This window comes from Podospora pseudocomata, assembly GCF_035222375.1.
Source record: "Podospora pseudocomata strain CBS 415.72m chromosome 1 map unlocalized CBS415.72m_1, whole genome shotgun sequence".
Taxonomy (NCBI): domain Eukaryota; kingdom Fungi; phylum Ascomycota; class Sordariomycetes; order Sordariales; family Podosporaceae; genus Podospora; species Podospora pseudocomata.
Genome location: NW_026946363.1, coordinates 634,083 through 655,624, shown reverse-complemented (window position 1 = coordinate 655,624; position 21,542 = coordinate 634,083). Strand labels below are relative to the sequence as shown.

The 21,542-nt window shown below is 52.4% G+C and overlaps 4 protein-coding genes across 4 annotated transcripts; 3 read left to right on the top strand and 1 right to left on the bottom strand.

Annotated features, from left to right (window-relative positions):
• The first annotated feature begins 4,798 nt into the window (after window positions 1–4,798).
• MIH1 (m-phase inducer phosphatase) lies at window positions 4,799–9,121 on the top strand. The gene is made up of 4 exons (XM_062884860.1): window positions 4,799–6,049; window positions 6,125–6,198; window positions 6,265–6,475; window positions 6,549–9,121. Exons 1-4 carry the CDS (start codon window positions 5,823–5,825, stop codon window positions 7,654–7,656), a joined length of 1,620 nt encoding a protein of 539 aa, XP_062747764.1. The 5' UTR covers window positions 4,799–5,822; the 3' UTR covers window positions 7,657–9,121.
• Window positions 9,122–10,231: 1,110 nt separating this feature from the next.
• QC762_104640 (uncharacterized protein) lies at window positions 10,232–12,302 on the top strand. The gene is made up of 2 exons (XM_062884859.1): window positions 10,232–10,503; window positions 10,558–12,302. The coding sequence occupies exons 1-2, from the start codon at window positions 10,490–10,492 to the stop codon at window positions 12,182–12,184; spliced, it is 1,641 nt and encodes a 546-aa protein (XP_062747763.1). The 5' UTR covers window positions 10,232–10,489; the 3' UTR covers window positions 12,185–12,302.
• A 269-nt stretch (window positions 12,303–12,571) lies between these two features.
• On the top strand, window positions 12,572–20,648 carry UTP20 (U3 snoRNP protein). Its single transcript, XM_062884858.1, has 2 exons — window positions 12,572–14,003; window positions 14,056–20,648. The coding sequence occupies exons 1-2, from the start codon at window positions 12,652–12,654 to the stop codon at window positions 20,564–20,566; spliced, it is 7,863 nt and encodes a 2,620-aa protein (XP_062747762.1). The 5' UTR covers window positions 12,572–12,651; the 3' UTR covers window positions 20,567–20,648.
• Window positions 20,649–20,850: 202 nt separating this feature from the next.
• Window positions 20,851–21,483, bottom strand: QC762_104620 (uncharacterized protein; the record flags this gene model as incomplete). Its single annotated transcript, XM_062884857.1, has 1 exon — window positions 20,851–21,483. One exon carries the CDS (start codon window positions 21,481–21,483, stop codon window positions 20,851–20,853), a length of 633 nt encoding a protein of 210 aa, XP_062747761.1.
• Between the last annotated feature and the right edge of the window lie 59 nt (window positions 21,484–21,542).

Here is a 21,542-nt window from a genome sequence, read left to right as displayed (position 1 = left end):
GATGTGGTTTGTTGTCCCATATACTCTCTACATTACCTATGTAAAGAAGAGCGTCCTAGCTGAGTTTGTAAATCCCCGTTGTACTCGGAGCAACACCGCTATGCTAGCGTGCCAACTTCAGGACAAGACTGCCAGAAATTTGGCCATTTTCACATATCGAGCAGTTCAATATGTCAGAGAATATGAAGTCACATTCGGTCCCTTTACAGATGCAATTCTACATTTAGGCTATACTGTATAGGCATAGAAGCAGATGGTTGCGTAGCACCTAGTGAGCACTGGTTCTGTGGGAATAGATGAGTAGAAATGTCGTACTACCTCGGTCCTAGCCCGAATCCTAAAACCAAGAAGTTGGCTTCCTGCTTCCCGTACTTTGTTATGGTCTCACAACCATATGGTTTCTACGGGTGACAGCAGCTTTGCTCAACGTACCACTCCGTCAGACAAATACGTGTAAGTGAACATGCCCCATCCAGACAATCCCAATCTCTTCAAGTACTGGCTGACAAACTGTTCAAGACTCCAAGCGAAAGTTTAGTGTGTCGTTCCCCCAGCTCTTACTATTGTCCTCACCCATCATGGAATAGAAAGCGAGATGCAAGTGAAACATTCCCGAATACTACTACCAGAAAGCCAGCTTCTCGGTTCAGACATGCGCTCGCCATCTAAGACAGAAAGCCCAGACCGAGATGCCTTCTTCCTGCTCTCACGTACCTGCCTAAGCAGTAGATATCACAGCATCCAGACTATGGTCATCTCTTCTGCCAGCGCGAATATAAAACCTCACTGTGGACAAGCCTCTAGCTTGGACAGTTCCTAGCCTCGTCGGCAAAGTCCTAGATCTTATCCTTCCTGCAGGGTCTCAGCTAGCATCTACTTGGCGTAGCAGCCAGAGAAAGATTCCCATGGTTCCCCGAGCAACTGCATCCTCATTCAATCATTTTGAAGGCATCTTTGTTCAGGCTGTGTGCCCGAGGAAATCTTTATTTCATCCAGCCGAACAGCGTCTCCATCATCCACTCTATCACGGATCCCCAAGAAGCCAACCAAGCCCAACGCCGCCATTTTGTCACGACGAGCGGTTGACATGACACCCATGCTCGGCTGAGCATAGTGGAGTTGCTTTGGTCCCCGAATATTACCGACTTCTGTTAAAAGCAAAACCCTCGCCAGAACAGGTGACCAATATCCTTGCGGGGGTCGTTGTAACTAGAGCACCACCGCCGCCGCCGCCGCGTTCATGTTCTACGGCAGCGAACCTGCGTTGTCATTGCTTGTACTCGCTGTCCAACTAAAGCTTTGCGCGCTAGCCGTAGCCGGCCGGTCTCTGAGGAAACCGAAGGACGGAATGGCAAACACGCCTCGCCGTTGGTGAGGCGGCGCTGACAGCGGGAAGCAGTATTGTGGGGAATAAGCATCGCCAGAGGGCCAGTTGGCCGCCGCGCCGCCCAGTGAGCCGAAATCCTGTGTTGTCGCCAAGAGATAATTCCTAGCAACCAGTGCTAGCGGCAAGTGTTGTCTCTAAGGAAGTGTGTAGGCCATACGACGTTGTGGCAGGCATCTTTATTGAGACACCTGTGGAATGGTGGTGGTTGTCTTTTCATGATACTGCAAGAGCTCCAAAAAAATTTCCGTTGGCTCTCGTTGTCTGAACATTAAAGAGGAAAATCTCGCTGAGAACTTACATGTCTTTGGGAGATACTGTCTCAACCAACCTCGAGCTCACCGAGGTGAGCGTCTGATACCCAAAGAGGCAATCACCTCAGGGGAGCTCTGCTCGTTCATCAGGTGACACCGCGTCCCTCGAGCATGCGCGGTAGCTACCCCGCGGCGAAGGCGGCACGAAATTTGTGTCTTGTGTGTTATGTGAAGTTGCTTCTCGCGTTTTCATTGTTTACTTTTACCCCGCGAACTGTAAATGCAACGGCGATGTGTTGGCAAGTTTCTCCCCAACAACCGAGCTTCACCTGTCGTACGCTGCACTCCGCAGAAGTCTCTAGTAACCTCACATGCAGCTTCTCAAACAGACCCATGACGAGAAAGGAGCCCAACCCCCTCATACGGTTCCATGGTGAAATCCGCTTTTGGCGGAGGAATGCGGGACTTTCTCAGCGTGGTCTTTTGTGGCGCGGCTGATGTGAGCTGGGCCGCAGCGAGTTGAAGACCGAAGCGGCAGCCCCGGCGCGTCTGGGCCTGCGCCAAGATGTCAGTCCGGATAACCATTGGATAGAGATCCGACCGCTTCTGCTTGAGCTGACTTCTCCATCTTCAAAATATTATGCGAGTCATTGGGCTGCCCTGCATCGACACCACAGAGCGGGGTATGAAGACAGACAACGTTGTTGAAGTTGGCGATGGCATCTCCAAGTATGTAAACAAACGAGACGTCATTCATAACGCAGCTTGACTTTGTATTCTGGCTCTTGTTTGACCGTCCCTTCTTTCCTTGGTTCTTGGGCGGATCAGACAGATCTGAATGTCGCGATTTGACAAGGTCAAAGGAAAGAATGCTGAAAGGCGATTGGCAGAGAGGATGGGGATTCGAGACGCGATCGGGCGATCTTGTTCAGCTTAGGGAAAGCGCCGAAGCGCGCGCCCTAGCCCTGCCGAAGAGGATGACGTCTTTCCCAATTGGGCCATGAAGAAGGCTGAGGCTGGGCGGACTGCCCCTCACTCCAAGCAACGCTGTGCTATTTCCAGGCATTGCTCGATATGCCCTCTGATCGCTCGACAGGAAGGAGACCGATGTTAACATTCGGTATATCGTTCGTTTCGTTCGAATATGTTCTTGGGAGCCGCATGAATTCTCCGAGGCGGAAACAAAACTGGGGTCATGGGCTGCTGTCTGATTGACCCCGCAACCTCATGTTTCCTCCCTTCCCGGAAACCGTGATTTGCTTCAGTTGTATTCTGCCGGCTGATTTGATGAGTCTGAGACGAGAGAACCCCTCACATACAGCCTGTCTCCCAGTAGGGTAGCCAATGGCAGGTGTGAGGCCCGCGGCTGGAGAGGGTTGATGTCCAACACGGCCACTTCAGAAGCGGGGCCAGGGCCCTCTGGCCGGGGTTGTAGCTGGAGCGAGCCTTGGCAAGCTTTTATCGAAGCGATTCTCTGACGCAATTCTCATCTCGAATCTTGGACAAATGCTTCCAGACATCGGACCGGTATCGTCATTGCCAAGATCGACATCCTGTTGTAGATTGGGGATCGTGATGATGCCGTTGCTGCCAGCAGAGTTGGACGCGGCCGGAGAAGCGTGTCTGGGTTTGGAGATATCGAGAGTTTGACAATAGCTAATGGACCAAAAAGGAACCGAGGGCAATCGGCAAGGGAAGGTGGACAATTGGAGACGGTCATTGGTCTAAAGATGTGTGGAATTGTGAGGCACAGACAGTGTTACTGTTTTGCCGCATGTTTATTGCTAGGTAGCTCCTGTTTGGTCTGTGCGTCGGCTTCGTTCGGTGATGCTTCCAATTGTTGCGACCATGAGCTTCAACGGTCAGGCAGGTCTTTGCATGCATTTCGCATATGGTTTCTTATTCCTGATGAGAGTCATTGACATGTGGAAGAAGCATTTGGCTGAGTTGTGAATTCCACGATGACCTGCCGGCCGTCAGTCGACATTCCGACATCTCAATGGTCCGTTGCTCGCTGCTGGGCTAATTTTGAGATGCACTGTGATGGAGTAGAAGCGCTAACTTGCAGCGCTTGACCGCTAACAATACATACTGGATCCCAATGACCTTTCGGGCATGTCATTCGCTGGGAGTATCTTCCACGGCTTCTGAAACATCGTCCCAGGCACTGGGATGTTTACCCGAATAGGACGGTTGCTGGGTCAGCATCAAAAGCTGTAGGGAGCTTGATGGCTCCATGTACATACAACTCCCCTTTTCTCAGGCCGTTCCCAGTCACCTTGTGAACAAGCTTCAAGATCGGGTCCTGAGTCTGCAACAAAATATCCCAAGGGAGGACTGAGAGGTGCCGTGCGAGGGTCTTAGAGCTTTGGGACTTCCGAACGATATCTGGTGGCCTGAAGCCGACTTTTTAAAGATCTTCCTCCCTCGGAGATCTAGGAAATTATTTGGCGCTTTTTCTGACGGCGACCGGCCAAAGCCTGTCGGGATATTGAAGACTCTCAGGCCGGTCAATGCCTATGGGTATGTGGGTAGAAATTTGGACTGTGGATAGCCTCAGGGAAGAATGGGATGACGAGAGGCCAGATGCCATCTACCCATGCCATTTGAACTGTTGCCCTGGCCAGGCTCTGGACGTCAAGATAATCTCTCAAACTGTCTCTTGTCTCCCAGATGTCTCATTGCATTTGCTGTCGTCGCGGTGTCATCGATCATGGCCATTACTGGCCCACTGCTTCCTCCACTTACACGGACAACCGACTTCCGCGCTTTTTGCTGTGCCTGCTAGCGACCCTTTCGCCAGGCCGCCGGCAGCTGCCCCAGAGCACGGTGTGGCGGGCCCATGAAGAAGCCACTGGGGAAGCGGCGCATGGAGAGAGAGTCGGAATCACGGAACATACAAAATGGAACTGCTGCCTACGGCGGCTGTTTTCATGCTGAAATGTACCTCGATTGTGTGAGGTTTTGCCGATGCTGGGCTCTCACAAGCACTGGTGTACTTTGGTACCTATCAAAAGTACTTTGTACCTTTTTCCATGGCCCTGCGGCGGGTACAGGGAAGCTGCTCCAGCGCTCCACAATTCCCAAAGCAGGGCCCCCGTTGCGCTTAAGCAGCTGCAGCAGCCAGGCTGGGTCCCAGTTGGGTCTCCCCTGACAACCCGTAAGAAAATCAACTGCCCTGGTTGATTGGGCTTCCCTGTCGATGCTGTGCACGACGCCGGCAAGGAAAATTCCTTCTTAACCACCTGCTGCCCATCTTGTAGCCTCGCCCTCGCCCCTCAACAGGCCCTTTGGTGTGTAACGTTGTCGTCGACATTGGTAGACGGTAAACAGCTTTGGTTGTAGGAAGGGATACCTTATCCAGAAGCTCTCCTTTTCAGCAAAACAATATCCAGGGAGTAGAAGAACTTCCATTCTAGCCTCCACGCCAGACCTTCTGTGGTCCGACACGCCCCGGCCAGTCAGCCTGCTGCTGCATATCACCACCCCGGCCACCCCTTGTCCATAACTTGGCAGACCGTCCATCCTCTGCACCTGCAAAGAACCAGAACTTGGAGCTGAACAAGAAAGTGGGCGGCACGTCATAAAACTCTCAAAATCGACCTCGATCCGACCCCATTCCCTCTCCATTCACGAGTATCTGGTATACAGCAGCGTCGGCAACAGTTAGACGGGCAACTGGCGATCTCGACGAGAACAACCGAGCACCTTCCCGGCGTCAGCTCCTTGCCCTGGCTGCACCCACCGGAGCGGAACCCCGCTATCACCTCGTTACTGACTGGCCTCTGCCATCCCGGTTCTGCCAAACGCACTTCACAGACCGCCCGCGTTGCACCGGACGACGAGAAAACTGAGGTCAACCCCAGCAACCAGTGCACCGAATTCAACCTTTAAACCTCAAGACATCCTTTTACACCTTGACGAATGCTCTCGTGATTTCAGTAAGAGAAAGTGGCAGTTCGCAGCATTGGCCAACCGCGACGGCTAGTTCAGAGCTTCACCATCCACCGTCTCGACACCCTCGACTGTTGGCTGCTGCTGCTGCACCACCCACTGCACGAAATCCAGACATTGTACCTCCACGTCAAAAATAGCCACCCGATTTCACCTCTTGAGTTCTTCGATAGCATCATCCACCAACGCTCTCTGCTGTGTACATGCGATAAGAGAACCTTGGAGCCACCATGGAGACCTCTTCACCGTTGGCCGCCATCCGGCCGGCGCCTCCCACGTTTGGCCAGTCGAACTTGTTTGCTCCGCCCTTGGGTCCCAGCCCCTTGGGTCCTGGGTCTATGAATATCTTCCAACGTCAGAACCCGGAGTACTTTAACATCAAGGCCGTCCGAGGCTCTTCTCCCGCGGCCTCGTTGGCGGCGGACCTGTCACAAAACTTTAAGCTCAATGAAGCCAGGTGAGTGTTTGGACCTAGGCTTTGGACGGAAAGAGCATGGACGTCCAATAACTAATCGTGTACGCAATGTTGCAGTAGCCCCATGTTTCCGACGCCGCGTCGCGCCCTATTTACCACGGCCACCATGATGGACGGATTCAAGTCTCGTGGTAAGCCGGGTGTGGTTGAGAGACGTGCCACAAAGTGGTTGGACTGACGAATGTGTGTGCGTGCAGAATATCTTACCACGCCTCCATTGGCACCATCGTCGTCGCCTGGTAATGTCGACATGATGGACATGTCACCATTGCCGCAGAAGAGTGCCTTTGCGGGCCAGGTCGAAGTGCCATCTCCAACACCGAGCATTCCTATGAGTGATGATATCATGATGGAGTCTCCCATCCCACAAAAGACTGTCATGGATACATCTAAGGCCGTTGGTGCCGAGTAAGTCTAATGACACGCGCTCCCAGCCGTGCGGATCCCCAGCTACAGGGTGCTAACGGTTTTGCGTTTTTAGAGCCCGCAGAAAGCTTGGTTTGATGCGGCCATCTCTCAGCCGTGCCAAAGGTTACACTACGGGGGCCATCCCGGGTCGTTCCAATGGTGATAACCAGTTCCCCTCCCTAAAGCTCGGGGGTGAGGTGCAGCTCGGCTCCTCCCCTTCGACCTCGATGTCGCTGAGCGAATGTTTTCAGGACTCGCCTCCTCAACAGAGGCGGTCCCTCAGTGCTAATAGCCCTTGCATGATCATGGCAAGCAATCGCCCAAGGCCCCAGTTCAACTTGCCTGGTCTTAGCGGTGTCCGCAACGGATCACCAATCAGCCACTCTCGCAAGTCTTCGAATCCTGCCGGCCGGCCGCGGAGGTGGACGACTCGTCGCTCACTGAGCATGTTTGAAAGCGCCGAGGAGATTATGAAACCCAAGGAGCCCGACGCTGCTCTGCCCGAAATCGAGGAAACCCAGGAGCCACTGCTACCGTATTTCATGCCCGAAGATGAACAAGATAACATTCCTCGCATTACCCGCGACACCATGCTTGAAGTGTTGGACGGCAAATACAGCGACCAGTACCAACACAAGATGATCGTCGACTGTCGCTTCGAGTACGAATATGAGGGTGGTCACATTGATGGCGCCATCAACTACAATGATAAGGATCTTCTGGCAGACCATCTGTTTCGCACTCCCATGCCAGGGCGCACCCTTCTCATCTTTCACTGCGAATACTCTGCTCACCGTGCTCCACTCATGGCTCGCCATATCCGTTCCCAGGACCGACAACTGAACCAGGAGGCTTACCCGAGACTCACATACCCTGATGTTTACATTCTGGACGGGGGGTATAGTGGTTTCTTCTCTGAACACCAAGAACGCTGCTACCCTCGGGCGTATGTTGAGATGGGCGCCGCTGGGCACGAGAAGACTTGCGAGCGGCTGATGGGCCGCTTAAAGCAGCAGCGCAAAGGGCTGGGTCGTGCGCAAACGTATGCATTTGGTGATCGGATCCAGGATTCGCCAACTGCGCCAGGTCGTGCCATCAGCCGTGATTGTGAGTTTGCGGACCTTGGGCAATCGCCACTTGGAGCGGATCGTGGGCCTCCACGACGGATGGTCTCTTTCTAAAGACCAACATCACTCATGGGAATACTTGTTGGATTACACTGCATCCTTACCTATTCTTCAGCAGTTGTCACCTCTGCTCGCCAACCACAGCTTTCCCGGAGCAGGGTCATCCGCAGCCACTTTGTTTTCTATGTCACATACCTCATTCATACACATGCTGCCCTCTCATCGCGACTGAGTAGGGTGCAGGTTTGTTTCCGGTAGGATTGATACCCTCACGATCGTCGACAAACCCAGCATACTTGTTTCTTCTTCTCGGCATTACTTGCCACCTTTTGGCATGTATCACTTCAGCAAAGGCCCATCATGTTTTGGATGCCTATCAGCTCTTCGATACTGTCAAAGTGTCAGTCCGCATTGCGGCGTGGACTGGCATGTATTCATAATGTTTAGCGATCACGATGATACAGCAAACCGGTCTTGTTTTATCTTACTCGCCGCTCAAGAGCTGTTACGATTGCGCGTCATCAGCCCATTCGCGGGCACCTCATCTTCCCTTATCAACGTCTGTACGAAAAAGCACTTTACTGATCAGAATATCCCGGTTCGGTCCGACACACATCGAAACCACACCAAAATTGTTGTTTTTGTCTTTTTTTTCTTTGTAGCATTTACACACAAGATACCCCTCCTGGCAAACCGTTTTCGCACGGTGGATCCAGACGTCGATTCCACGAACATGCGTTCTGCAGTGGTTTGCAACAGGTTTATTTACCATGGAGGCCAGGGAAAATGGAGGAAGGGGTCATCTTTGGTGTTGTTTGCTGGTCCGAGGGGAGGAAGCATAAGATGGGAGGAGAAACCTTTACTTGCGACGGACTGCGGCTCACGACTTGATTGTCAGATGAGTTTTGTTCAAGTTCCTGCCAGGATCGGATGGAAGAAATATGGGATGGGACAGAAGAACGGCTTTAGAGAGCCCTGGGATCTTGGTGAACAAGATATCCCTGTGGCAAAAAGTCATCCTCGTCTGCTCCCCTTGCCTGGACATCATGGGAAACTCCTGTACTGCTTTTGTGTGGGTGATTGCCATCGCTCCCCTCTGGCAACATACAGCAATTGGATGGATGATGAGGTTTTTATTGGCGAGCCATCAATCAGCATGATACGCGATGATGGAGAACTCGAACCGAGAAACCGCCCTTCCTTTTTTTTTTCACTGTTTGGGAATATCAGAACAAAGAAAAATCACGGCCACGGGTGCTTGTTACGAAGTAGCTTTGTACCTAGCGAGTTTACAGGCTGAAGCAAAAAACAAGAACAAAATGAAGTTTAAAAATTACTTGACGACTGTCGCACTTGTTGTGCTTTGACTTGCATGTCCGTCGTCATGTGGTCATCAAGTTTGTGACTTCATCTCTCATCAATTTGTGACCCAGCATGGAAGCATAATTTGAACTCTGCATGTCAAACACTTGGGCCCTTTGCCAAGGACGGGGGTTTTGTGTTCAGGGGAAATTTGCAAGCGGGTGGGAATGTAACGGTTTGGTGAGTAGAGGGTCGTCGGAGAACACCTAACCTAACCCTTTTCTTTGCATTGGTTTAAGACAAGGCAGGGTTGCGATATTGGATGACGGGATGGCCGCCGATGGGGATGGATTTTTTTTTTTTGAACTGTCAGATCGGGTGATGGTTTCTGGGGTTCGCGGGGCAACGAGTGAGAGCGGGTGGGTTTTGATGGGCGGTGATGTGGCAAGGAGTTTTATGCTTGGTTGGCAGGAAGCAACAGCTGATGGAGAGTGTAGATCAGAGATGGACGGGGAAAGGCGTGCTGGTAGAATGAGAGGCTGCAATCACAAAAAGTTTTTCACAACTATGATATGATGGGTATAAGAGTGTATAACGCGGGATGTGTTATACCTCCGTTTCAAACTCTCCGGTTGTCATTTTACCTGTACCGTGGATATGGTTTTTATGTCGGCCATTACCGCATGGAAGAAAAGAACACATGTCAGAGTTTTCGTTGAGGTGAGCGTTTCCCTGGAGACGATATAGCCGTGGGTAAGGGGTGAGGTTGTAACCAACTATGTACTAGAAAATTCCACCCCTTGTCCTGTCGTCGTTGAGATAGCCGTTCCGGGGTGGTGTGGTCCGGGCTTTGTGTGGAGCCCGGCGATGGCCTGGGATGGCGGAATGCGGACCGGAGCCCGGGTTGTGGGGTGTGGAGTTCTCGGATCGGATAGGTAGTGTGGGCTCCGCTTTTTCTTTTTGCGAGACAGGTGATCGGTTGCCTAAAGAGGGAAAATGTAAACAATGGGGGAATGCGGGAGAAAAGGGGGGTGGGACGGACGGGGATGGAAATGCTGGGGATTTGAGATGTTGCGGCGCGGTGTGCATTTGCATTAGGGGCGGGTGGTTTTGTGCATGGCTTGGGGGTGGGACCTTTCGTTTGTGAAATGGTGCTTCGAGAAGGTTGAGGTTGGAGGTTGGTGAACTGGTGGGTCTGCGGGTTGGGGTTGGAGGTGGGAGGATCAGGGTGCCAAGGCGGGATAGAGCTTGGGTGGAAGATAAGCGATAAGAAATTTAGGGCGAGGCGCGTCATTGCTTGCTGAAGCGCGCCTGCTGTGGGTGAGATCGTGCCTTCCACTTATGACATTTGTGAGATGAGAGCGGTTCAAATCTACCAACCACGGAATCGAGATATCAACTTTGTTTGTTCAAGGATAAGAGGAAACTATCTCACAATTTTTCAAGATATCTTATTTAATTGGTAATTTTGTGATCGGCGGTCAACATTTCGTCTCACAACAACCTCAGGGGGCTGGCAGCCTCTTATCCTCATCCTCTTTCTCAGAGCATCTGCTCTCATCACAAATCATCTTTATCAATCAAGATGGCCGCCAAAATGTCAGTTCCCAGTACCCTTCAATTCAGCGACGCCACATCAACTGACCAAATCAGCTTCGTGTTCGGCAGCATCAACGGTCAACTCCAACCAGCCTTCAGCAAACTAGCTACACTCCATGCGAAAAACGCCTTCAGTTTTGCCATCGTGACGGGCAACCTGTTCAGTAGCGAACAGGATGATGAGCAGCTCACACAGATCTTGGATGGGCAGATTCAAATCCCTTGCCCAACGTACTTCACAGTCGGCACTGTTCCTCTTCCCCCACGTGTGGTCGAGAGAATCGAGAAAGACGAGGAAATTGCCCCTAATCTTCATTACCTCGGGAAGCGCTCAACTACAAAGACATCTGAAGGTGTCCGGATAGTCACACTCGGAGGCTTACTTGACTCGAACATTATTGCTGGTCTGTCTAAGGAACAGATCTCACCGTTTCACACTGAAGGCGATGCAAAGAGTCTCCGAGGAGCTAACAGTGCAGACATTCTCCTAACAACAACTTGGCCATCCGATGTCTGGAAGAATAGCCCAAAGGCTAAGGAGATGAGCATCAACAGCACCACAGCCCCTTCCAACCCAGCGATTGCGGAACTCTGCGCCGCCCTCAAGCCCAAGTATCACCTGTCCATGTCACCAGATGACTTTTGCTTCGAGAGAGAGCCTTTCTTTCCGGAGAAGGCAGAGGAGGAACAGGACAAGGGTATTCAACTCACACGCTTTATCTCGTTGGCATCTTGGGGAAATACTGCCAAGGCCAAGTCGATGTACGCCTTTACCCTCAACAGAGATGCCATTATCACACCACCCGCCGGGAGCACAATGACCCCCTTCTACAAGCCTGCCGCCACGAAGCGGTCTGCTGAAGATGCCGGATTCTCGAGATTCTCACATGGAGACTCGCGACATGAGCGCAAGAGTCACCGTCGCCACCGCGAGCGTTCTCCGCCACCCGGACCGGAGAAATGCTTTTTTTGCCTGTGCAATCCAAATCTCTCAACACACATGGTTGGGTGTATCGGCGAGGCTGCCTATCTTGCTACTGCCAAGGGCCCTCTCACGACTAGCGAAACTTACAAGGAGCACGGTTTGAACTTTCCTGGTCACTTCGTCATCACGCCCGTTGACCACGTAGCGACGCTTAGCAAGACCGAGCTAGGGGACGAGCAGTCCAAGACCACGTTTCAGGAGATGAAGCGGTTCCGGGAGTCACTTCAGAGTATGGTATCAACACTTTCGAAGCACAAGCTCGGGGCTGTGACATGGGAAATCAGCCGATCAAGGAATATTCACGCTCATTGGCAGTTTTTGCCTGTGCCGATTGAGCTGGTCAGCAAAGGTCTGGTGGAGGCTGGGTTCCGCGTGTTGGCCGAGGATATGAAGCTGGGGAAGTTTGTGGTGAAGGACTTTGAGACCGCGGATGAGGTGGAAGGGGATTATTTCCGGATTTGGATCTGGGGGGAAGAAGATGATGAGGTCGAGGGCGGGAAGGTTATTGGCAAGAGTTTGTTGATGCAATTTGGGGATGAGATCAGGTTTGATCTGCAGTATCCGCGCAAGGTTATGGTGAAGTTGCTGAAACTGGAGAATCGGACTTTCTGGCAGGATGTGGTGCAGACTGAGGAGGAGGAGACGGCGGACGTTGCTGCGTTTAGGGAGGCGTTCAAGGAGTGGAACTTTACTTAGATGGGAGGTATTTGGTTTCATGCTTCATGAGAGCAGTTGATTGTAGGCAGGAGATAAATGAGATGGGGATTTGATTCATCTAGACGGAGATACCAATGCGATGATTTTTATTGCGCACACCCAACAATTCGTTTAGTTCTCAAGTAGTCCTCGTTACGGTGGTGGTGGACATGATGTCATAAGACGAGATATGTGTTTAAGCCCCCATTGGCGTACAACCGTATATGCATCTGTCCAGTATGCAGATGGCAACAATGACTGCGGTGCTTATGCAATAACGCTACATGTCCTATTGCCCCCACCAACCCGCTCTTATCCGCTTATCGGCTTATCTTAGCTTCAATGGCCCCAGACCCTTGCCAAAAAATTTCCAGAGGTCAGGGTGCTGTTTCGCGGTGGTGTTTTCGCGATTGAAGGCTTTCTTGGGCTCTCTTCGCAAACACCAACAGCCCAGATCACAACCCACCATGCCGTCCACAACTTCCGGACGCATTGTTAAGTCCCAAAGGGGCGTCAAGCGGACGCCTCACGAAAAGAATCACAGATGGGAATCATTCAGCACCAAAATCTCAAAGCTCCATTCGCTCGATCCGTTGCGCAAAGTGCGCCGCCATGACCTCGAAGCCGAAGATCTCGAAGCGAGTACCTCCTACCTCAGAAATGGCCTCGACAGATGGGCCGAACTCAACCTGTCAAAGACCTATGTGTCTTTCAGGCTAAAAGTCACCCGTTATACCGATTCCCTCGCTCAAATTCTCCATCATGAAGACAAGATTATGGACCTCTTGGCCGAGGCCATCTCGACGCACCAAAAGGATTCTTTAGAGCCGTTACTCGACCTGGTCACTGCGTTCGCCCATGATCTCGGTGTGCGATTCGAGAAACACTACCCCCGCGCTCTCGGCTTGATCGTGGAGCTGGCGAGCAAAGTTCACGATGTAGAAGCAATCGAATGGACCTTTGCGTCGCTCGCATTCCTCTTCAAATATCTTTCGAGACTAGTCGTTCCTGACCTCCGACCCACATACGATGCGGTCTCTCCTTTGATGGGCAAGGCGAAGATTCCGGGACATATTGCTCGGTTTGCGGCCGAGGCAATGAGCTTCTTGGTGAAGAAAGCGGCGGCGCCCAGCCACAAGGAGAAGGCTCTACCGCTCTTTGTGGAGCATGTGAGGAAGGACCTGGAGAGTGTGGCCGGGACGAGACAGTATGAGCTCTATAGCCAGGGTATCATGACTATGTTTGCCGAGGCGCTCAAGGCTCCCAACAATGGCGTCCATTCGACTGCCCCGGAGGTCTTTGCAGCTATCGTGCGGGATGTGCCAGAAGGAGAAGCTGACCTTCCTGAACAAACAGTATGGACGGATGTCTGCTGCGGTGTGCTTACCAGTATCATTCACCATACAACAATCGAGACTTTCAAGACGATCGAAACACGCATAGTGCAAGAGGCTACGGCTGGTACACGCCCAGTGTTATTTGTGCAACTCCTAGGTGTTGCGGCTGGTGTACGGAGGGGAAACCGGATTCACGACTGGTCAGCTCTTGTAAAAGCTCTGGGACAACAGCTCACGCAGCTGGGTGAGGTCAAGGAAAGGATTGAGGCCATCTCGCCTCGCCAAGTATGGGACCGCCTAATCACCAGGATAGCTATTATTTGGGGACAAGCACCAATAGACGCTTTGCTGCCATCATTGTCAACACTCAACAACACCACGACCAAGGAGCCATTAATGCGGTGGTACATTCCATTTTGCTCCTATCTGGCCGATCTCCACCCTGAACGGTTCAGAGGGCTCTTCCTGAAAGACTTTCAAAAGTGTGTATGACCCATTAACTTGGTGAAGGCTGATATACTGACCGTTTAATAGATTTGTCATCGCCCATTGGTCCCGAAACTCAAACGAGGAGATGCTCTGCGTGCTTCTGCCTCATATGGTAGAAAATGGGGGCCTGCCGCGGGTCAAAGGGAAAGACGGCTTCCTTCTCCCGCAATCCTGGCAAGATCAGATTGTCAACAAGTTTGTACGGCTTGAAGACACCCCTTTCCCGGAGAGTGGTGGTTTTGGGAAAGATGCGGAGACGTGGAGGGACAGATGTCTGCCAAAATATTCAGCACTTTTACGGGTGCTGGAGGTTACGACAGTCCATCCCTCCACCAATGCCCGTATCGCCGAGGTTTTGCTTAAGAAGCTAAAGCTCGCCTTACGGCCCTCCTCCTCTTTACCAACCGATGAGGCCAACTTCATTATGAGCGATGGCTTCCGTGCCTATCTCAGAATGTGTGCTGCCCCTGGGTCGGTAGATCCAAGTCTGGCTCCTCTTCTCAGAGCAGCTACCCCGCGGTTCTGCCACTCTCCGGCATTCCTCGAGGCCCTGCTCGCGTATCTGATGGAGATCAAGGCGAAGGGACGCAGCAGCTCAGAAACCAGCAGTGGGAGTGACAGCATGCAGGAGGAGGAAGACCCATTAGTGAAGTCTCTCGTCGACAACTTGTCCGCGCCCTCTCATGAACTCCGGCTTGCGTCCTTGCGAATTCTGGAAATTCTGGAGTCAACTCCTGATTCCAACTCAGCCTTAGCAACGATGCTTCAGTGTGAAGAGCTGTCTCTGATTTTGGAAAACGTACGAACGATCGCTGTTCACGTTCGAAAACTGGGACAAATCTACACTCATCTTGATCAAACTTCCTGGCTCATACGGGCAATCCCAGCCTTCTTGTTTGGTATGATGACCGTCCCTCTTGCTCCAGTTTGGGATGACTCGGTGGAAGCCATGAAAAAGGTTGCCGAGTCTAAGCATGGCGAGGAGGTTTTAGCCGATTTGGCCTTTGACTGGTTGGACCAGCCTTCCGAACGGTGGTCAGGTGCATCCAAGCCCCAAGATCCACGTCGCCTCCCGCTCACCGACTTTGAATGCCTGAACATGAAAGGCCTGCATAGAACTGCTGAGCCAATCGCTCAGGCCTTGGAGGAGCCGTACAGGGGCATGCTGGAAAAGTTCGAGGAGGGTCAGAAGATCATTGATCCCCACTCGCAAAGGGCTCGCAGCATGGCTCTCAAAGCTTTGAACGCTATCCCGCGCTTGGCTGAGAAACGCTCAAGAAACCTAGTGCCATATCTATTTTCTTTCATGAGCGATGGCGAGACCCCGGCTGAAGACCAAGAAGACACCGAGGAAGAGGCTGAAGAAATGTTAGAAGCGAGTTGGTCGCTTCCTGACCGGAAAGCCTTAGTTGGGGTGTTTTCACAGTTCAACAATCCTCGAGTGCTTTATCAAGCCGACAAGGTCTATACGGCACTTCTGAAGCTCTTGGCAAATGGTGATATCGAGGTGCAAAAGCTTGCCTTGAAGGCCATTTTGGCATGGAAGAATGATGCGGTCAAGAAGAAGCAGGAGCATCTGGAGTACCTCCTTGATGAGGCCAGGTTTAAAAACGAGCTTACTGTCCTTTTCCAAGGCGACAACAAGATTCAGCCAAACGAGCGAGAGGCCGTTATGCCTGTTCTGCTTCACCTCTTGTACGGCCGTACGATCTCCAAGAAGGGCGCAGGCAGTGGCCGGCACGGTCTTCATGCGACACGTTTGGCAGTTATTCGGCAGCTTAATGTGGACGACATGGGCGACTTCCTGGACATTGCGCTTGGCCCACTGCGCAACATCCGTGTTGTTGATGCCAAGGGGCTGAATGAACGGCTCTTCTCTCAGGAAATCCTGCCCATTCGCAAGCAGGTCGGTCTGCTCAATATGCTTGAGGCTGTCATCACTGAGCTCGGCGGTGCGGTCTCCCCATACGTGGAGTCCCTTGCCAATGCAATTCTCCTCTGTCTCATCTCCGCCTGCCGGCAGGTTGGTGTTACGACAGGGGAGGAAGAGTCCGAGGAAACCGAAGAAACTGAGAACGTGAAGGATGCTTTGCTCTTGAAGGTTATCAGGACGATTTCTCTCAAGTGTCTCTGCAAGCTCTTCCAGAATGAGCAAAGCTTTGACTGGACGCCGTATCAAGACATTATGGTGAAGGAAATCATCAGTCCTCGGATTGAGAAGCTTGCCGTTGAGACTACCCAGGGCGTATCAGCTACTTGGAAGCTGCTCGGTACCTGGGCTGCTCTCCCCAAGACAGCCATGTTTTTGGCCATCGACGGGCGCATTGTGCCCAATGTCGTGGAGACGCTTGGTATGGAAAAGGCCAAGGCTGATGTCAAGATATACGCGCTTGAAATGATCAAGACCCTTGTCGGCCTTGCTCAGGCATCTGCGCAGGAGTCAGAGTTCAATGAACTCATAAGATCTGAGCTCTTAGATCCAAATGTCGACCTCATTCTCGGAAAAATCAGCAGTCTTCTTCGTGACCAGCGCGATATTAGCAGAGACCTTTTGGGTTCTGCTGTTGATACCGTTGTTGTACTCTCTCCTATCGTCAAGACATCCACCAGCATCCAGGATATAGTGGAGATTTCCACGTTCTTGCTCAACCAACCCTCGCGGATGGTCAGCCCCAAGATCAAAGGTTCAATCCTGCTGATTCTCAAGGGTTTCATGGCTTTGGAAGATTTCCAGGGGAATGCTGAACTGAAGAGCAAGGTCTATCATACGGTGGCCTCTTTGTTTGGCTATTTCAAGGACAGGCAAAACAGGCAGACCTTGGCTGAAGTGCTCGCAGTGTTTGCATCCACAGAAACATGGGCACAAGAGATTGCGGATACCTGCCGCGATCTCAATGCTTACAAGCCAAGGCGTCTGGATGAGCCAGACTACAATGTCCGGTTGACCGCATTCAACTCCATCACCAGAGATCGGGAGACGCCCTTTACTCTGGACCAATGGATGCCTCTCCTTCACAACATGCTCTTCTACATCCAGCAGGATGAGGAATTTGGTGTCCTGTCGACAAACTCTGCCGATGGGTTGTGCAAGTTTATCTGGGCAGCCAAGGATGCTTGGGGCAGCGCCCAGCAACAAGCCTTCATCACTGTGGTTTCTGATATCCTGCTTCCGGCCATCTACGCTGGATCAAAGGAGGAGTCAGAGACTGTGAGACGCGAGATTCTACGCGTGTTTGGTGCCCTCGTGGCTGGCCTCCCAGAATGGGAGATGGTCTCCGATCTGACGCCCCTGGTTCCTTCGTCCGAGGACTCAGACCAAGCCTTCTTCTTCCACGTCCTCAGTCCGGCTGTCGCAAGGCAGTTGCAGGCCCTTCGCTTGCTGGAGTCGGTGAATGCCAAGACACCTCTCCACAGCAAGCACATCAGCCAGTTTTTCATTCCCCTCTTTGAGCACTTCATCTTTGGTCATCCAGAGGGTGGCGACGATCATGGCCTCGGCGCGCAGGCCATTACCACTGTTTCTGGCCTGACCCTTTCTTTGGAATGGCAACAATACAGAGCTATTCTCAGACGATTCGTCTCGTTTGTGGAGTCAAAGCCTGACTCCCAGAAGCGAGTCATCCGTCTTCTGGAGAGGGAGGTGGACGCCCTCCGCACTGCCCTTGACCAGAAGTCAAGTGACGCTATGGAGGTGGATGGAGAGGTACAAAAGAGCCGCCTCGCGAGCACACTTCCTGACCAGGAGAAGCTCAGCACCGAGATTGTCGGCAGCTTCCTGCCTCCCCTCCTCAAGTACATCCACGAGAAGGATGAGACGGAGGTCAGCTCCAGAGTACCGGTGGGCGTTATCATTGCCAAGCTGCTCGTCCTTCTCCCGGATAACCTCTTGAACGAGAAGCTCCCCGGTGTCTTGACTGATATTTGCCATATCCTCAGGAGTAAGTCTGTCGAATCCCGCGATATGGCCAGAGACACGCTCGCCAAGATCTCCGGTGTCCTCGGTGCTCACAGGTTCGGGTTCATTCTGAAGGAGTTGCGTGGTGCTCTCGTCAGAGGCAACCAGCTTCATATCCTGTCCTACACCATGCACTCTCTGTTGTTGGTCGCTATCCCAGCTTTCGAGCAGGGTGATCTCGATTACTGCCTGCCTCAGATCATGGCTGTCATTATGGACGATATCTTCGGTGCCACAGGTCAAGAGAAGGATGCCGAAGGTTACACTGGCAAGATGAAGGAGGTCAAGGGCAGCAAGAGTCAGGATTCCATGGAGTTGGTCGCCAAGACAGCCTCCATCCGTCGCCTTAGCGATCTGACTATGCCTCTCCAGTCTTTGCTGTTGGAGAAGCTGGACGTCCGTACCGTCCGCAAGATTGATGAGCTGCTGACTCGTATCACCAAGGGTCTTCTTGAGAACCCTGCTGCCGCTTCGCAAGATGTCCTGATCTTCTGCTATGAGGTCATTCAGGAGGTCTACAAGTCTAATGAGCCCATGGAGCAACCTAAGATGGACCCCCGTCTCAAGAGATATATCGTGCAGAAGGCTGCGAAGAAGAGCGATGGCGGTGTCACGGCTAAGCACACCTACAAGCTTGTCAGGTTTGCCATCGATGTTCTCCGGACTGTGTTCAGAAAGCATGACCACCTCCGTACTGCTGCCAATATCGCCAAGTTGCTGCCCATCTTTGGTGATGCTGTACTTTCCGCGGAAGAGGATGTCAAGATCGCGGCATTCAAGATACTCACTGTCATTGTCAAGGTTCCCTTCAAGAACGACGACTCTGCCAATCTGTACAAAGTTGCGCTGAAGGAAGCTACCAAGGCCATATCCATGTCGCCTACCACCACCTCTGACTTGGCGCAAGCAGCTTTGAAGCTCATCTCTGTTATCCTGCGTGACAGGAGGGAGATTGTCATCAAGGATGCTGCTCTGGACATGCTCCTCGGAAAGCTGAAGGATGATCTCACCGAGCCCTTGTACCGGCATGTAACCTTCAACTTCTTGCGGTCAGTCCTGGACCGCAAGATGGAAACGGCTGTTGTTTACGACACACTCGACTACGTCGGCACTATCATGATCACCAACCCTGACAAGGACACCAGAGATCTCGCGCGCGGTGCATTTTTCCAATTCCTCCGAGACTATCCACAAAAGAGAAACAGGTGGGAAAAGCAGCTCCAGTTCATTGTTGCCAATCTCAAGTATGAGCGCGAAGGTGGACGAATCTCTGTTATGGAGGTTATCAATCTGTTGCTCAAGAAATCGGTGGATGAGTTCGCACAAGAAGTTGTGGCCACGTGCTTCGTTCCGTTGATTTTCGTCTTGGCCAACGATGACAGTGAAAAGTGCCGTCTTTCTGCGGGTGAGCTGCTCAAGGAATCTTTCCGGGTGGCTGACAAGGAGAGGTTGTCCAAGTTTATGCAGTTGTTGAGGACATGGATTCAACAGGATGACAAGCCTGCTGTTTCGAAGCTCGCGCTTCATGCTTGGGGTCTCTACTTTGAAGGCCGGGAGCCAAATGTCAACGATAAGAAGGACCTGGCTCTGGTTGTTGACAGGATTACTCATGTTCTTGGGGATGACGACGCTCTGGAGGCCGACTGGGAGCTTGCCAACACCGCGCTCAACACTCTGCAAACGCTTGTTATCAAGCATCCTCAAAAGGCCCTCGCTCCGAGCACGTCCGAGCTGTGGACCGAAGTCCAGACTTGCCTCGCGCACTCCAACACAACCGTCAAACTCACAGCCACAAGACTCTTGTCCATGTACCTCACCGACTTTGCCAAAACCTCTGGCAGGGATGCGAAGCTCCCACTCAAGGGCTCGTATGGCCTTGAGCTCGACGAAGACGACGTCACCGCTTTGGTGCGCCTTTCTCTCGGCATCCTCAACGTCGTCGAGCTAGACGAAACTCTCGCACAGGAAATTGTCCAAGTCCTCCAGTTCCTAGGCGGTTACCTCGAGTCCGGCAAGACCGAACAGGAAGACAGCGACGAGGAGGAAGATGAAGACGAAGAAGAAGACAAAGTGGACAAGTCTGTCTCCCGCAAGGCAGACATGAAGTATCTCTTCTGGAAGCTCTGCTCCATCATCAGAAAAGAACGCCAGCCCAAGCCCGAAGCGATGGTGTCCAAGCTTGCGGCGATGGATTTGCTCGAAGCGTTCTGCATCAAGTCCCCCAAGGAGACGGTCGAGGTTTCGGTCAGGACCATTCTCCGTCCGTTAAGGAACCTGACTGACCCGTCCATTCGCGCGCCGTTCTCGTTGAACGAGCTTTTCAAGACGAGGTATGAGGCTTTGAAGAGCAAGGCTGTGGCGGTGATGGAGGTGTTGCAGAGGAAGCTGGGGAGCGCGGAGTACACCAAGGCTTTGCTGGAGGTGGGCGACCAGATTAGGGAAAGGAGGCAGGCGAGGTTGAGCAAGAGAAGGATCGAGGCGGTGGCGGCGCCGGAGAAGTATGGGAGGGAGAAGAGGAAGAAGTTTGAGAAGAAGAAGGAGAGGAGGAAGATCAAGGGGCAGGAGCAGAGGGATGCCAGGAGGGCTTTTCAGGGGAATTAGGGGGTCATCTGAGTAATTGAAGGAGGTCGGCGGAGAATAATTCAAGGGTAGATAAAAAGCTGATAAAAGGGGGGGTTGTACCATGTATTTGAAATTAATCGGATATATCATCAATTTTCTATTGTTGACATGTGAGGTGTCTTGCGTTTAGCCCCTGAAAATGCCAAACTTTTGGGTATGCCAACACCTATATCAAACCGGCCAAAGCACCTCAAATAATACAGCGATATCGTACATCATTTTATCATGCCACCCGTCCAGACCTCCCAATTCCACCCTCCCCACTATTCCTTGCCCTCCGACTTAACACTCTTAAACGTACTCCCCGCCACCATCTCTCTCTCCCTCTCTTCAACCTCCTTTTTCCTCCGTTCCCTCTCCTCCGCCTCCTTAGCGAGCGCTTCGTGGTCCCTCACGGTGGTGGAGCCATCCTCCCAGAACTCTAGGTCGCCATCCTCGCCCAGTGTACCCTTTTTTACCAGCTCGCCTTTGGACTTTAGGATGTCCTCGACGGTGAGGGCCTTGTCGCCGAAGATCTTGAGGTGGTCGGAGATGACGTGGCGGTTTTTGCAGCCGGGGCAGGCGATGAGGACGGAGCCGTGGTGGTAGCCTTGTTTGGAGACTGTGTGGCGGGAGCGGGTGTTGCAGGGGACGCAGGTGAAGGTCAACTCGTAGGAGGGTTGGGGTGGCTTGGTTGAGGGGGAGGATGGGGGGGTTGTGGAGGGTGTTGATGGAGTCGAGGAGGAGGGGGTGGATGGTATGGGACTGGCTCGTGGTCGGGGGATGTTGTGGGCGAAACGGAGGGGTTGTAATTGAGAATTGAGGAGCTGGCGGGGGAGTGCTGATCGTGATATTGGTTGGGTGGTGAGTCGGGTGAGGGTGGATATTGAGGTGGTGAGGAGGCGTTTGGAGGCCATGGTCAGGGATAGGAGGGTATGAGTGGTGAGGAAAGAAGGGGTCGAAATCGGTAAGAATT